Here is a 15,601-nt window from a genome sequence, read left to right as displayed (position 1 = left end):
TAGAAAAACATTTCATGCTCGTCAGTGCTTTGCTCGTAAGGTGTGAAAAGCTTTTTTGCAAGAAAGGCGAACATTTGATGTCGCTTTATAACACATTGTTTAAAAGCCAACTGTACAGAGAAAGAGTAATTTAAAGAAACTCTTGTCTTTTGGCCCAATGTGGATTCAGAGCCAAAACATATGAAGCATATTTTCTTCTGGATATATGAGCAAATTCTGTGTTTTATACTTATATCTATATTTCACTAACAGTAAAATTTTTCATGCTTTATCATCTGCATACATAATTTCATAAGAATGGTAGACTAGTACATATAATTAATGATAATAAGCATCTGACAAACTGACTGAGAAAGTTACTCATTCGTTAAATGCATTCCGGATTTGATAGTTTTAATTATTTAAATATTGGAAATGGAAAGCAACAATATCCACCAGATTACCATCAAAATTCTGCAACTATCTTCTCAAGTCTTCTCAATTCCCTGCTATATTTATTTATTCTAGCCTAAAGTAAACAGTAAAACTTAATATATTTAACAATGAAGTATTAGATTTACAGGTATAAGGTGTTTGCAAAAGTAATGATGCTATGATAATCATTGAAATATAAATTAGTGGAAGGTGGACAAGAGATGTAAGACAAGAATGCATCTGTCAAGACTGAGGGATAGAAATGACATACTTTCAAAGATCTTAACTTTAATCCCAACTATCTGATGGGAACTGCTCACCACGTGTTTTTAAAAAACCTAAAGAGCTTAACCTGGAACTCACTCATAAATCCACCCAATAAAAAGTTTAGCCCATTTACAATAGCCACAACATGCTTCCACGTTCACCTGTCCAAAAACAGCTAGCACATCTCATTACATGAGTTCTACCTCTACCCAGATCCCTATGGAATCACTAAGGAACTATCCATAACTTTACTCTTTTTCATTTACATTCTTTTGCTTTGTGACATAATTTACATACATTGGAAAACGTTTGTATGCAATCTAATTGTAGCCAGTTCTTCTTTTTTGTCACTTCATTCATCCCCACAATCTGCAAGTTGCTGAACTGCCTGTCAAAGGTGGAGTCAAGAATAAGCATTCTTTCTTCCAACTGTATCATAAGTGCTGATAAAAGTTTCAATTGCCTTAAGTGTTGTCCTTATTCTGTCTGGCCCACCTGTCACTTCAGTTCCACACCAACAAGGTTGGAAGCAGCCTATAACATTATTGTATGCAGGATTGAATCAAGAAGTCAGCAATACATCACATTTTCAAGGCAGAGAGCAATATGTACTGTCAGCAAAGCGTACGTTCCTAGAATGAAGAAGAATTCCTGATTCCCTAACTTCTCCTTACAGGCAATTAAACTCTGGAAATTAATTAAATGTTTACATAAGAACATAAGAAACAAAAGCAGATGTAGGCCATTGGATCCTGCAAGCCTGGTCTGCCATTCAATAAAATCTGGTATTGACCTCAACTCTTCTTGCCTGATCCCATAACCCTTTATTTCCCTTTAGTATAAAAAACAATTTCAACCTTGAGTATATTCAATGACTAAGCCTCTAAAGCTGTTGGAAACTACTGTTATCATTATTTATAATTGTTGTAAGTAAAGAAAGCAAATAATCTTTAATAAGCCCTGCTATTACATTTAAGTAATTGGGCTCAAGAGCAAATTACTGTCCAATCAGTTATAGCAATGTTACTGGGAAAAATAGCTATACCCTGTTCTTAATTGATTGATTCCTGACAGTCTTTAACAGGAATTACAAAGAAATAAGTCTGAATAACATAATATCAAAATATATATGTATTTGTCCAATGTCTATAATTTGTAATTTTTATTTGTTCAGCAATATTGGCTAGAAATTAACACAAATTTAAATAAAGGAAAATGCACAAAAACATACTAATTAGAAAATAGATATTATGATACAGAATATTAGTGTATAAATTATTAACATGTAACATCAAAAATTTAAGAACTGACCTTAAATGTTGCAGCAAATCAAATTCATTTGCTCAGTAATTATACGGACAGATAGATCATACAGCATATTTGCCATTGCTCTCCATTCAGCAAAAAATATTTGTGTGGAAGGGGATATTTTCTGGTTATGATCTAGCAACCTCATAGCAATCTGCTATTTCAGAATTCTTAAATATGACCTCCAGATTAACCCCTTCACTCCCCTCTGTAATTGAGGTAAACATAATTTACAGAGCTTTTCAGAAAACATTCTGATTAACTTTCACATTTGGTAATTTAAAAAAAAAGGTCAAAGTCATGGCAAAATTATTTAGATTGAAAAATTCATGGATAATAGGACGTGGAAAATGGAAAAAAGTTCTCTGGATAGAGACAGTTCATTGAATAAAGCTCAAAAGCTTAAGATGAGAATTTGGATACATTCATAAACAATGCCCAGCCATTTCTTTAGTGCCTGCAAATATTAATTAAATAGCAAATCGCCTGTTTATTCACGAACACAAATTTCTTCCACCCCCACACCTTTTAGCTGAAATGCTCAGGCATGACATAATTTTTCTTAAGTAGTTTTTAATAACTAATATGGGGTTCTGTTCTCTTTCACTCAATAAAATGAGCTCTAACATATTAATTACGACTCTTTGCATGGGTGCTTTTATGTGACAGAACTCTGAGAGTATCCAAATTACTCTTGTTTGCTATAAGTCTAACATCATAGGAATTGTGTTGCCGAAGTTCTCAATGTAAATGGCACACCAAAATACACTAAATTAATTTCTTCAGCAAAGACTTACAAAAATAAATTCGCAAGATTCACACAAATTACTGAAACAGTAGTCTTAGGAACAACAAACATAAATACAATCTACAGTTGTAAAATATATATTTTTGATCAATACCCTCATTCTATTCACTCCTACTCTGATCTTTCTGTTTTGGGGCATCATTGGAGAAATATAGGAGGCCAAATGCATTATTGGGGAACAGTACCTCTTCTTCCATCTAAGCATGTTGCAGCCCTTAGAACTCAATATTTAACAACTCAATTCAAGACCTGTTTTCCCGTCTTTTCACAGATGAGGCTATGCCTCTGTAATAATTACCCTGCCACTGACATTTCCTCTGTTTTTTTCTACCTCTCCTCCTCCCTGCAACTTAAGGACAATTATTTTCTCACTTTCCCACTTCTGATGAAAATTCTTTGACCCAAAACATAAAATATCCCCACGGCATGCTTGCTGAGTGCTTCCAGCATTTTTTTTGTTGTTTCTAATGTATGGTCATGTTGATCTCAGGAAAATGTTATCCTGAACACAGGGAGAGCTCCAGTACTGTTATTGCAATAGTCCATAGAATCTCTTACAACCATCCAATAAGATAGAGGGTTTCTTGCTGTAATCTCTCATCCAAATGACAGCACCTCTGGCAAGTTGGCACCCTGTCAATCCTACAATGCAGAGCCAATCCACTTACTGGGCTTAGGCTCGAGTTTGGGCCTTCCCTGCTGTCAGCAACATTTGACATGATAGCCTATGCCAGCAGCTGACCTGGGTGCTCGCTCCGTTCTCTCTGCCGCTGCCGCTTCCTCCACCGCGCCATGCAGCGCAAAACCTGGGCCTCCGCGCCTGCGGCCTTTGCCGCCATGTCGCCCCGCTCGGGTTCGCGACCGTTGGTCGCCCGGCAACCGGAGGCAAGCGAACGGGCGGGCGACGCCGAGCCGGACTCTGCGGGCGGCCTTCGGGGCAGCAAGTTGTGCGAAGAGGGCAGAAGTTGGCGGTTATTTTCAAAGGGCGGTCAAAGGGGGTGCCCTTCGATTCGGGGTGCGGGATGTCAGTGGTCGGAGTCCCGGTCGTCAACGACCGCAGCTCCAGGGAGGCTCGGGAGTTCCACCAGCTCAAGCAGCGTGCGGCCGAGTATTACCGGAGCAACGCGGTGCCGCAGAGAATGCAGCAGGTGCTCAACACCATGTTCTATGAGAAACCCGACGATGTTTACGGTCACCTGGTAGGTTGTTTTTGCGGGGGGGGGGGGGGGCGGTGGAGGGTGCAATATTTCCCAGCACTGATAACATAGTTTTCTAAAACCTGCCTGTTGCCACCAATGCAAAAATGAACCCGGGAATGCTCAGCAGGCCAGGCTGTCTCCATGGGGGGAGAAACTGAGTTAAGGCTTCAGGTGCAGTTTTGGCCCTGCTTGGTAGTGGCAAAATCCTAAAAGTCTGGACACAGGTTGGCAAAGGTCAGGTTTGATGCACCCCCCCACCTCTCTGTGTAGGGCTACATGTAGTGCTCGGAGACACAGGAGATTCTGCAGGTGGTGGAATCTGGAGCAACACAAGATAAGATATCTTTATTATCACGTGTACATCGAAACACACAGTGAAATGCGTCTTTTGCGTAGAGTGTTCTGGGGGCAGCCCGCAAGTGTCGCCACGCTTCTGGCGCTAACATAGCATGCCCACAACTTCCTAACCTGTATGTCTTTTGGAATGTGGGAGGAAACTGGAGCACCCAGAGGAAACTCACGCAGGCACGGGGAGAACGTACAAACTCCTTACAGACAGTGGCCGGAATTGAACCCAGGTCGCTGGCGCTGTAAAGCTTTACACTAACCACTACACTACAAGTGCTGGAGGCATGATGTTGCCTGACCTGCTGAGTTCCTTTGGCACTTTTTGTGTGTGTTAACATGCAGTGTTCATCTGGTTGAAAGTGTGCAGTATGTAGGTAAGATTCCTGCTATTTGTTAAATCAGGATCCCTCTGTTTACTGATATATTGGGATTTAATACAGTAAGAAATCTATGTCCCAAATAAGTCTCACAGGGAGATGGATCTCTCCTTCCAGATCCCTTTGGTAAATGATGGTTATCAAATATGCCCTCCTGCTTCAGCAGCTATTTATGTAATGAGTACTTCTTCCAAAGATACACTCTCAATGTACACATTCTTGGGGTACAACCTATTGATTCTTCTTTCCAAGTATAAAGAATGGCAATTACTTTAAAAAAAATGAAATCTTGACTGTTTTTGAACATGTAGCAGTTAATGGCTTTTTAAACCAGAAAAAAGTGAATATACAGTATGTGTGATTGGTTAATAGAACATAGAGCATTACAGCACAGTACAGGCCCTTCGGCCCACAATGCTGTGTTGACACTTTATCCTGCTCTAAGATCTATCTAACCCCTCCCATCCTCCCACGTAGCCCCCTATTTTTCTATCATTCATGTGTCTATCTAAGAGTCTCTTAAATGTCCCTAATGTATCTGGCCCCACAACCTCTGCAGGCAGTGCGTTCCACGCACCCACCACTCTCTGTGTAAAAAAAACTTACCCCGACATCCCCCTTATACCTTCCTCCAATCATCTTAAAATTATGTCCCCTCATGTTAGCCATTGTTGCACTGAGAAAAAAGTCTTTGACTGTTCATTCAATCTATGCGTCTTATCATCTTGTAGACCTCTATCAAGTCACCTCTCATCCTCCTTCTCTCCAAAGAGAAAAGCCCTAGCTCGCTCAACCTATCCTCATAAGACATGCTCTCCAATGCAGGCAACATCCTGGTAAATCTCCTCTGCAACCTCTCCAAAGCTTCCACATCCTTCCTATAATGAGGCAGCCAGAACTGAACACAATACTCCAAGTGTAGCCTGACCAGAGTTCTATAGAGCTGCAACATCACCTCATGGCTCTTGAACTCAGTACCCTGACTAATGAAGGCCAACACTCCATATGCCTTCTTAACAACCCTAACGACCTGCGTGGAAACCTTGAGGGATCTATGGATGTGGACCCCATGATCCTCTGTTCCTCCACACTGCTAAGAGTCCTGCCACTAACTTTGTATTCTGCCTTCAAATTTGATCTCCCGAAGTGTATCACTTCACAATTATCTGGGTTGAACTCCATCTGCCACTTCTCAGCCCAGCTCTGCATTCTATCAATATCCTGTTGTAATCTACAGTAACCTTCTACACTATCCACAACACCACTAACCTTTGTATCATCAGCAAACTTACTAACCCACCCTTCCACATCCTCATCCAAGTCATTTATAAAAATCACAAAGAGCAGGGGTCCCAGAACAGATCCCTGCAGAACACCACTAGTCTCTGACCTCCAGTCAGAATACGCATCATCTACCACCACCCTCTGTTTTCTATGGGCGAGCCAATTCTGAATCCACAGAGTCAAGTTTCCCTGGATCCCATGCCTCCTGACTTTCTGAATAAGCCTTCCATGAGGAACCTTATCAAACGCCTTAATAAAATCCGTGTACACCACATCCACTGCTCTACCTTCATCAATGTGCTTTGTCACATCCTCAAAGAATTCATTCAGGCTTGTGAGACACGGCCTGCCCCTCACAAAGCCATGCTGACTGTCCCTAATCAGCCTATGTTTCTCTAAATGCCCATAAATCCTGTCTTTAAGAATCTTCTCCAGTAATTTGCGCAGCACTGAAGTAAGACTCACTAGTCTGTAATTTCCAGGGTTATCCCTACTCCCTTTCTTAAACAAAGGAACAACATTTGCCACCCTCCAATCATCTGGCACCACTCCTGTGGCCAGTGAGGATGCAAAGATTGACGCCAAAGGTGCAGCAATCTCTTCCCTAGCTTGCCGTAATAACCTTGGATATATCCCATCCAGCCCTGGCGACTCATCTATCCTAATGTTTTTCAATAGTTCCAGCACATCCTCTTTGCTCACGTCGACGTGCCCTAGCATATCAGTCTGCCGTACACCATCCTCACAAATGTCAAGGTCTCTCTTTCTGGTGAATACTGAAGCAAAGTATTCATTAAGGATCTCACCTACCTCTTCCGACTCTAGGTACATGTTTCCTCTTTTATCCCTGATCGGTCCTACCCTCACTCTAGTCATCCTCTTATTCTTCACATACGTGTAGAACACCTTGGGGTTTTCTTTGCTCCTACTCACCAAGGACCTCTCATGCCCCCTTATAGCTCTCCTAAGTCCATTCTTAAGCTCCCTTCTGGCTACCTTGTAACTCTCCAGAGCCCTGTCTGATCCATGCTTTCTAAACTTCAGGTAAGCTTCTTTCTTCCTCTTGACAAAATATTCTACATCTCATGTCAATCACGGTTCCTTCGCTCAACCATCCTTACCCTGCCTCAATGGGCCAAACCTAGCCAGAGCCCCATGCAAGTCTTCCTTAAATAACCTCCACATTTCCACTGTGCACTTCCCAAGAACATCTGTTCCCAATTTACGTTACCAAGTTCCTGCCTAATAGCAACATAATTCCCCCTCCCCCAGTTAAATACTTTCCCATCTCGTCTGCTCCTATCCCTCTCCAGGGCTATGGTAAAGGTCAAGGAGTTACGGTCACTGTCTCCAAAATGCTCTCCCACCGAGAGATCAGAAACCTGATCAGGCTCATTGCCTAGTACCAGATCCAGTATGGCCTCTCCTCTAGTTGGCCTGTCCACATGCTGTGTGAGGAATCCTTTCTGTACACACTGAACAATGTCCCGTCTATCCCCTTTACACTAAGGAGGTGCCTATCAATATTAGGGAAGTTGAAATCACCCATGACAATAACCCTGATATTTTTGCACCTCTCCAAAATCTGCCTCCCGATCTGCTCCTCAGCGTCTCTGCTGCTATCGGGGGGGGGGGGGGGGGGGGGGTCTGTAGAATACTCCCAACAGGGTGACCGCTCCCTTCCTGTTTCTGCCTTCCACCCACACTGGCTCAGTGGACGATTCCTCCAGGACATCCTCCCTTTCTACAGCTGTGACACTGTCCCTGATCAGCAAAGCCACTCCCCCACCTCTTTTACCTCCGTCCCTGTCCCTTTTGAAACATCTAAACCCAGGAATATCCAGCAGCCATTCCTGCCCTTGCGACAGCCAGGTCTCTGTAATGGCCACCACATCATAGTTCCACGTACTTACTCACGCTCTAAGTTCATCAGCCTTGTTCCTGATACTTCTAGCATTAAAGTAAACACACTTCAGCCTATCCAACTGATTGCACTTTCACCCTTTCAACTGCCTATCCTTCCTCACAGTCTTTCTACACTCTGCATCTACTTGTACAGTAAATGAACCAAGCTCTGACCAATCACTCTGGTTCCCATCCCCCTGCCAAACTAGTTTAAGTCCTCCCCAATAGTTCTAGCAAACCTGCCCACAAGAATATTGGTCCCCCTCCAGTTCAGTTGTAACCCGTCCCTTTTGTGCAGGTCGTACCTTCCCCAGAAGAGATCCCAATGATCAACAAATCTGAAACCCTGCCCCCTGCACCAATTTCTCAGCCACGCATTCATCTGCCAAATCATCCTATTCTTACCCACACTGGCACATGGCACAGGCAGCAATCCAGAGATTACTATCCTTGAGGTCCTGCTTTTCAGCTTCCTGCCTAGCTCCCTATATTCCCTCTTCAGGGCCTCATCTCTTTTTCTACCTATATCATTGGTACCAATATGTACTACGACCTCTGGCTGTTCACCCTCCCCCTTCAGAACGCTGTGGATCCTATCCGAGATATCCCTGACCCTGGCACTGGGGAGGCAACATACCATTTGGGAGTCTCCTTCACGTCCACAGAATCTCCTGTCTGCCCCCCTTACTATGGAATCCCCTATCACTACCGCTCTCCTCTTCTCCCCCCTTCCTTTCTGCACCACACAACCAGGCTCAGTGCCAGAGACGTAGTCACTGCAGTTTTCCCTTTGTAGGTTGACACCCCCCCCCCCCCAACAGTATCCAAAGCGGTTTCTATTCATGATATCAGGAATGTGAAAGCAGGGAAATGTTTGTCAAAATAGGTTGGGATATAATGTACAATTGACCATACAATATTAGAGTAGCACTGAAAAACTTTAAATATGGGAACATAGTTTACCAGCATTCATTTCAATCACCGCTTGAAATCCAACCTATAAGCCAAATTTTTAGGTCATGTTTTAGATAAAACAGCTGGTTGATTTTTCGCCTACATTCTCCACACAGTGGAGATTCTGCATTGTTGTAGTACACTGTAAACTTGATTTTTTTTTCCTGAAAAAAAATGCCAATAGCACCCATTATGACTTGTGTGCACATCAGATTACAGCATCTGGCGATTGCACATACAAGTCAATCACCAACATCCTAAAGTTGCTGTCTGAGGTGCTTCACTCTTTTGAGTGGCATTCCACCATCTGGCTCTCTATTTAAAGTATTGAACTGCCAGAAGTTCCTGACCTTCAGATATAGATACAAACTTTTTACTGAATATAGGCACTTGCCCATTCTTCTGATAGTGTGTCCATTCTTAATTGCTGGCACAAATCTCGACAGGCACATAAAATTAACTTTACCAAATATAATGTTAGATTCCTTTAGCTTTTGTTTTTGGAGATTTTTTTTCTGTTTATTGCTATATTCTAATTACCCTCTCCCTCAAAAAAAAGCAGATGCTTAAGTCTGAAATATAGTGTAAAATGCTACAACTACTCAGAAGGTCAAGTAACATCTGTGGAGAAAGAAACATGGTTAACATGTTAGGCGAATGACTTTCCCTCTCTTCATTTGGTGTTCTGTAAGTGAGTTGACATTGAATTCAATTCTGACTTAGACATACTGACTTGGACTTTTGCTGTTCAGTAGACATTTTATAATCTATATCTTCATACATTTCCTTAAGGTTTCATCTTCCAGCAGTTGACATTAATAAATCTTTGATTTTCACTATCAACTATTTAACATATCAACTGTTTATAAGTATACTCCTAATAACACATAGGAAAGACTGCAATATGTCCACCATCTTAAAGTTTTGGATGTGGAAGTTCCAAACTATGGGACAAGCTTACACATGTTTAGTTCAGCTATGGTGTAGTTATTCATCAGATTCACGTGACATGAGGCCGATTCCATTCCAAGATTATCCACTGGCAAGTCACTGTAAGCCAGAGCCCTCCCTGCAACCATTTCCTGTCCTTGTAATAATCTGCCTCGTACCTTGAACTGAATCTTAGACATTGGCAGGAGGGAGCCCTTTCAAATGAATAATCAAGGGTTCGGAAGTATAACAAGACTGCCTTTGCATCTATTATATGCTGCAGATTTAAATTAAATTGAACTTGCTGCTGTTTAATAAAAACCAGAAAGTCAGCTGTGCACTTTTACCTGTCTTGAGAGTATTTCATCCAATTGAAGTTGGAAGTCACATTGATATATATATAAATAAATGACAGAGTTACCCCTGTATCTTCTAGTTCATTTCCTCAAGCTCTCCCTTAGTTTATGCCATGCCATAACATGATACTTGGAGTGCACATCATCATTTCCCATTTGGTCACCGAACCTTGACAGTGGTGTGTAGCATACATTAGGAAATATATGAGGAAAGGTTGAGCAAGCTAGGACTTTTCTCTTTGGAGCAACGCAGGATGAGAGGCGACTTGATAGAGGTGTATAAGATTATGAGGGGCATAAGGACAGCCAGCAACTTTTCCCCACAGCGGCAATGGCCAAAACCAGGGGACATCAGTTTAACACCAGAAGAGGAAAGTTCAGGGGAGATGTCAGAGGCAGGTTTTTTACACAGAGAGTGGTGGGTACCTGGAATGCACTGCCAGGGTGGTGGTAGAGACATACAATAGGGACATTTAAAATACTCTTGGATAGGCACATGGATATAAGAAAAATGGAGGGTTATGGGCTGTATAGGAGGGAAGGGTTAGATTGATCATAGAGTAGGTTTATACAGGTTGGCATAACATCGTGGGCCGAAGGGCCCATACTGTGCTGTACTGTTCTATGTTCTATTAGATTCCCAGATGATGCTATTAGGAACTCCATTATCTGTGAAAAGGAATACTGTCACATTTTCAGGAAGGACAATGGAAGGCCATCTCATCTGATGGTAAATGCTACACAGCGAACTCAGACATTGCACAGGAATGGCAATGACAAACAACCATAGCCCCACACCTCCATAAAATCAGTAACTTTTTTTTCGTCTAAGCCTGTTAGTGTGTTGTGTATTCCAGAATTTTGCCATGCATAGCTTCCACTTCCTTAACGTATAAGACACCAAGTTAGAAATCAAAATAAGAACGTCCTTCTAACTCTTGGTTCATATTTTGTGCCTCACAGGAAGTCCCACTATTCCAACTAATTGCTCATATGTATGAAATGCAGACTTCTTTTGATTGTTGTGTTGTATTCCAAGATACCATATAATTATCAAAAATTACCTTACAAGCTGCTCTTATCAAAGAGGTTGCTCAGTAGTTTATATGCTCACTGAAATTCCTCGTCCAACAAATCATGACCACATCTGCAGTTTTCAACCCTGAGGAAATGCATGCCTCAAATGGAATATTATTCAGGAGTTTCAGAAATGGGGTTAAAAGTATTAGTGGTAACTGTAAATGTTTTCCAAGATTATTACTCCTTCACTATTGGTACCAACTAGAGCAGCCTCTTAAAATGCAGTCTAGATACAATCCACATGTCATGTTACTTGGAGTTCAATGCAAAGTCTAATTCTTTTCATTAATTAGTTCTTTAAGAACTTAAATCTGCATATTACCAAATATTTATGCAGGTATCTTTACTAGGTCACAGTAATATTCTATAACATGAGAATGCTTTCGAACATCTGCTGAAGATCACAATTATGACACTGAATTCATTGTCTATAATTTACAACAGGTGTGGACAATAGTAAAGCAATTGCAGACAATTTCTGTGAGTGGTAGAGAATGATGTGATATAGGTGTGGAGGTGGGTGATGGGGGAGGAGGATTTGATAGTAAAAACTGCAGTTGTTGCAGCATAAGACTTTGATCTGAATCTGAAATATGTATCTGAGAATCAAATGAACAAAAGGAGGAAAGAAGAGGTACAGAGTCGTGACTGTTCACAATTCTTTAATCCCAATATACATAAACTAATGTGGATATTGTATGAAGACCAAATCCTGTCTGCTTGTGATATCCACTCATGTTGAATAGCCTGACTGCAGTTATAATAAATGGTAACTTGGAAAGTTGCCAGTCTCATAGTTGAATATTTCCCAGCATGAAAAGGAAAAATAAGCAGAATTATTGTTTTGGGAAGGGAGCATTATCATGCTTCTCTATCACGATAATTGTATCAGTTATGATATTTGTTGTTCTGCCTGGTATTTAATTGAAGGTGGCTTTTATCGGAAGAAATAATTCTGGTTTGATTCCTTACATTGCCCAACTTTGTTCTTGGAATAATCGCAAATTTAGAATGTGATATATACTTTAATCATAAAAAAAAGTGTGTTCATTGCCTTCTATTTGTTATATCAATTGGAAGAAGACCAATAACAAATGTTTGTATAATTTATTCTAGTAATTTATTTAAAAACAATTGGCTCGTGCTATACTGCAAGACATTTCAGTTTAGTGCTCCAAACGTGTATTACAGGCGACCCTCACATTACAGCCATTAGGTTTACAGAAATTCGCCCTTACAGAATTCACCAATCAGTACCCAGAAATTTGAGATCCGGAATGAAATTTGCTCTTGTGGAATATATGTGCAAAAAAGCTAAATAAATACAATTATTTTTTCAACTTGTGTTTCTTGACACATACGCAGATGACACAGCTTCATGTTACAGAAAATAGTGATGCAGCCCGTTTACTAAGATCTCAATCCACAACCCCACCCCCCCCCCCCCCCCCCCCCCCCCCCCACCACCACCCCAATAATGCAGTGGTCACCTGTACTGATATCAACTAGCTATTTCAATTTGTCAGTACAAACCTCTTCAAATGTTGGGGATCTATCAAACCAAGAGCAAAAGTCTGTATCATTTGTTCCATAATTTATGATATTGAACTATGGTTCACTCTCACAAAAATATAACAATTTTTACAGTTGAAATAGTTAATATTTATAAGATACAAACTGATCTTTGGTTAATGCAGAGATAATATGTGTATTGAATTTTCATCATGTCTTTGAGATCAACAAAGGTTTTGTTTTATTTTGTAATGTTATTTCTAGAAAGGTAAAGTTGTATTTTTTTTTAACAGGCAAATTATTTTGCCAGCTTTGCAAAGCCAGCTGCAATAAGCAGAATTATTGGAAGAGAAATACTGGATATAAACAGCCAATCGACTGTAGAGGTGGAGGTATTATGTACTATAAAGAATTTTGAGAAGGTGTGAATATATCTTCATAATTTGGATGGTTTGAATTTATCCGTGATGCTAACATATTACTGCAGATGTTCATGATTACTTGAAATCAGTTTTTATATAGAATATAAACATAATATATTTTGTGGACTATTGGGCTTTCTTGACAGCTCAGCATTAGAGTGTTGTTTTAAATAATCCTTTAGCCCTTCCTGCTCATTTCCCAAATTTTTTTTGCCTTAGATGATCTCACTTGGACCACAGCAACTCTGGGTTAAGGATGGCAACGTGACTAACATTTTCATTCCTGATCCTAACACAGCTTTACCTAGTACCTGGATAGTTGCCATTCGAGGATACTATTTACATCCTCATTATTTGGATAACGCTTTTCAAATAATGCCATTTGGATTAGGCAACTGGCACCAGTGTGGAAATCAAAATCTGCCTTAGTGGAGGGAAGGGAAAAGATTAGAAAAGAAAGTTAGGATAAATAAGTTAAAAGATATTTTATGGTCAGAAACTGGCACTTTCAACGTTGCAAAGTGTAAAGGAATTTCTGGATGTTTCTTTCTATTGTATTGAGGCCACTTACTAAAAATATGTTGGCTTTGAAAATTGAATTATGCAGTTTATATCGTTTGTTGTTCTACAGACATTCATTAATTATTACTAAAATTTGTTTCCCCAAAGTCTGTGAATAAATATAATTAAGCTGGAGCTTAAACTTCATTAAGTAATTCATTCTGAAGTTCAATATGTGGGAAACAAAGAGGATTTTAATATCTGTGAAATACTGCCACAGTATATCAGGGAGCTTCTTTTTCTGTGGTGTACATTTTTTTTTTCTTTTTTTCTTTTCATTTTTAAATAAATGAAGAAAAAGTAATAAATTTAGCCATTTTGCAAATGTGGGGATTTGTTATCCTCCATTAGCCATGTTAATCATATTTCAGCTTGTATATTGTAACCTTGAGAACTCTCCTGTTATTATAGAAATGATGTGGTTCAGATACAAGAAATAGTCACAGTGGCAAAACTGCCATCTATTGCCCGTATTGCACTATGAAACTGATGCCAACTTGCTGGAGGCCTTTGCATTTAAACATTGCAGTCCAGAAATTGTTGTTTGGGACCCAATTTTCTCCAGTTAAGATTACTGAAATCAGTGATCTGTCAAGGACTGTTAAGTTATTAATTAACTATTCTCAGTGCAGGAGGAGTCTTTGATAATATTAAGTTTTATTTTATGAAGTGTAAATCAACTTTTAATAGTCAGCTAAGCCATAGTTACTGCTTAGTTATTTATCTGACTCTGAAAATGTAATTTTATATGTGTGGATTGTCATTCCCTTGGATAAATATTTCAAAATTCAATAGATTTTAAAGAATTTCTATTATTAATTTTTAAATGTTATCTTTATAATTTTTCAGCATCTCCTTAATTTTTCTGTTCAAGTTTCAAGGTCAATGCAAATGCCATTGCTTCACTGCAAAATCTGGGCTAATGTTTTCTTTTGGTATGTTCTTGTTCAAGTAGTAAAAGAAAGTATTTTGCTATTTATTTATTCATTTCTAAAGTTTTCACCTACTTAACTTTCTATTCCACTCTAAGTACTTAGAAAGGAGTTCAAAGATATCAAGTGCCCAGAATGTGGGCATCAATCCACTAGTTTCAACAAGGTATGCCTGGTGGCTTCAGACATTCTTGCACTCATAGAATATAGAACTGTACAGCACAGGAGCAGGTTGTTTGGCCCACGATGTTGTGCCAAACTAATTAAACTGTTAATTAAATGCCTAACTAATCTAATCCCTTCTGCCTACACAATGTCCATATCCATCCATTCTCTGCATGTTCATGTGCCTATCTAAGAGTCTCTTAAATGCCTCCATCATATTTCCCTCCACTATCACCCCGGCAGCACATTCCAGGTACCCGCCACTCTCTGTGTTTAAAATTAAAAACTTGCCCCACGCATTTCCTTTAAACTTGCCTCCTCTCACTTTAAATGCATATGCTCTAGTATTAGATGTTTTGATCCTGGGGAAAAAATACCGGCTGTCTACTCTATCTATGCCTCCTCATAATCTTATAAACTTCTACTAGGTCTCCCCTCAGCCTCCGCCTCTCCAGAGAAAACAGCCCAAGTTTGTCTAACCTCTCCTCATAGCACATGCCCTCTAATCCAGGCAGCATCCTGATAAAGCTCTTCTGCACCCTCTTCAAAGCCTCCACATCCTTCCTTTAATGGGGTGACCAGAATTGAATGTAATACTCCAGATGCAGCCTAACTAGAGTTTTATAAAGCTGCAACATAACTTCCCGACTCTTGAACTCAGTGCCTCGACTAATAAAGCACGCCATATGCCGCCTTTACCACCCTATCAACCTGTGCAGGGAGCTATGGACTTGAACCCCAAGATCCCTCTGCACATCAACACTGTTAAGGGTCTTGTC

At 40.2% G+C, this 15,601-nt stretch overlaps 1 protein-coding gene across 4 annotated transcripts in view; it reads left to right on the top strand.

Annotated features, from left to right (window-relative positions):
• The first annotated feature begins 3,540 nt into the window (after positions 1–3,540).
• The window catches only part of eno4 (enolase 4), a 71,884-nt gene continuing 59,823 nt past the window's right edge, over positions 3,541–15,601 (top strand). For 3 of the 4 annotated variants that reach the window (XR_007957308.1, XM_052027880.1, XM_052027879.1), the window contains exons 1-2: positions 3,541–3,996; positions 13,036–13,164. Coding sequence is in view for 3 of the 4 variants with exons in the window: in XM_052027880.1 (XP_051883840.1) it covers positions 3,820–3,996; positions 13,036–13,164 (306 nt within the window). In the remaining variant the exon portion in view is untranslated. The remainder of the gene's footprint in view (positions 3,997–13,035; positions 13,165–15,601) is intronic. The other variant, XM_052027881.1, reaches the window with a different exon arrangement.

This window comes from Pristis pectinata, chromosome 12 (genome assembly GCF_009764475.1).
Source record: "Pristis pectinata isolate sPriPec2 chromosome 12, sPriPec2.1.pri, whole genome shotgun sequence".
Lineage (NCBI taxonomy): Eukaryota > Metazoa > Chordata > Chondrichthyes > Rhinopristiformes > Pristidae > Pristis > Pristis pectinata.
The sequence above is the reverse complement of the archived record's forward strand: the minus strand, read 5'-3'. Positions and strand labels throughout refer to the sequence as shown.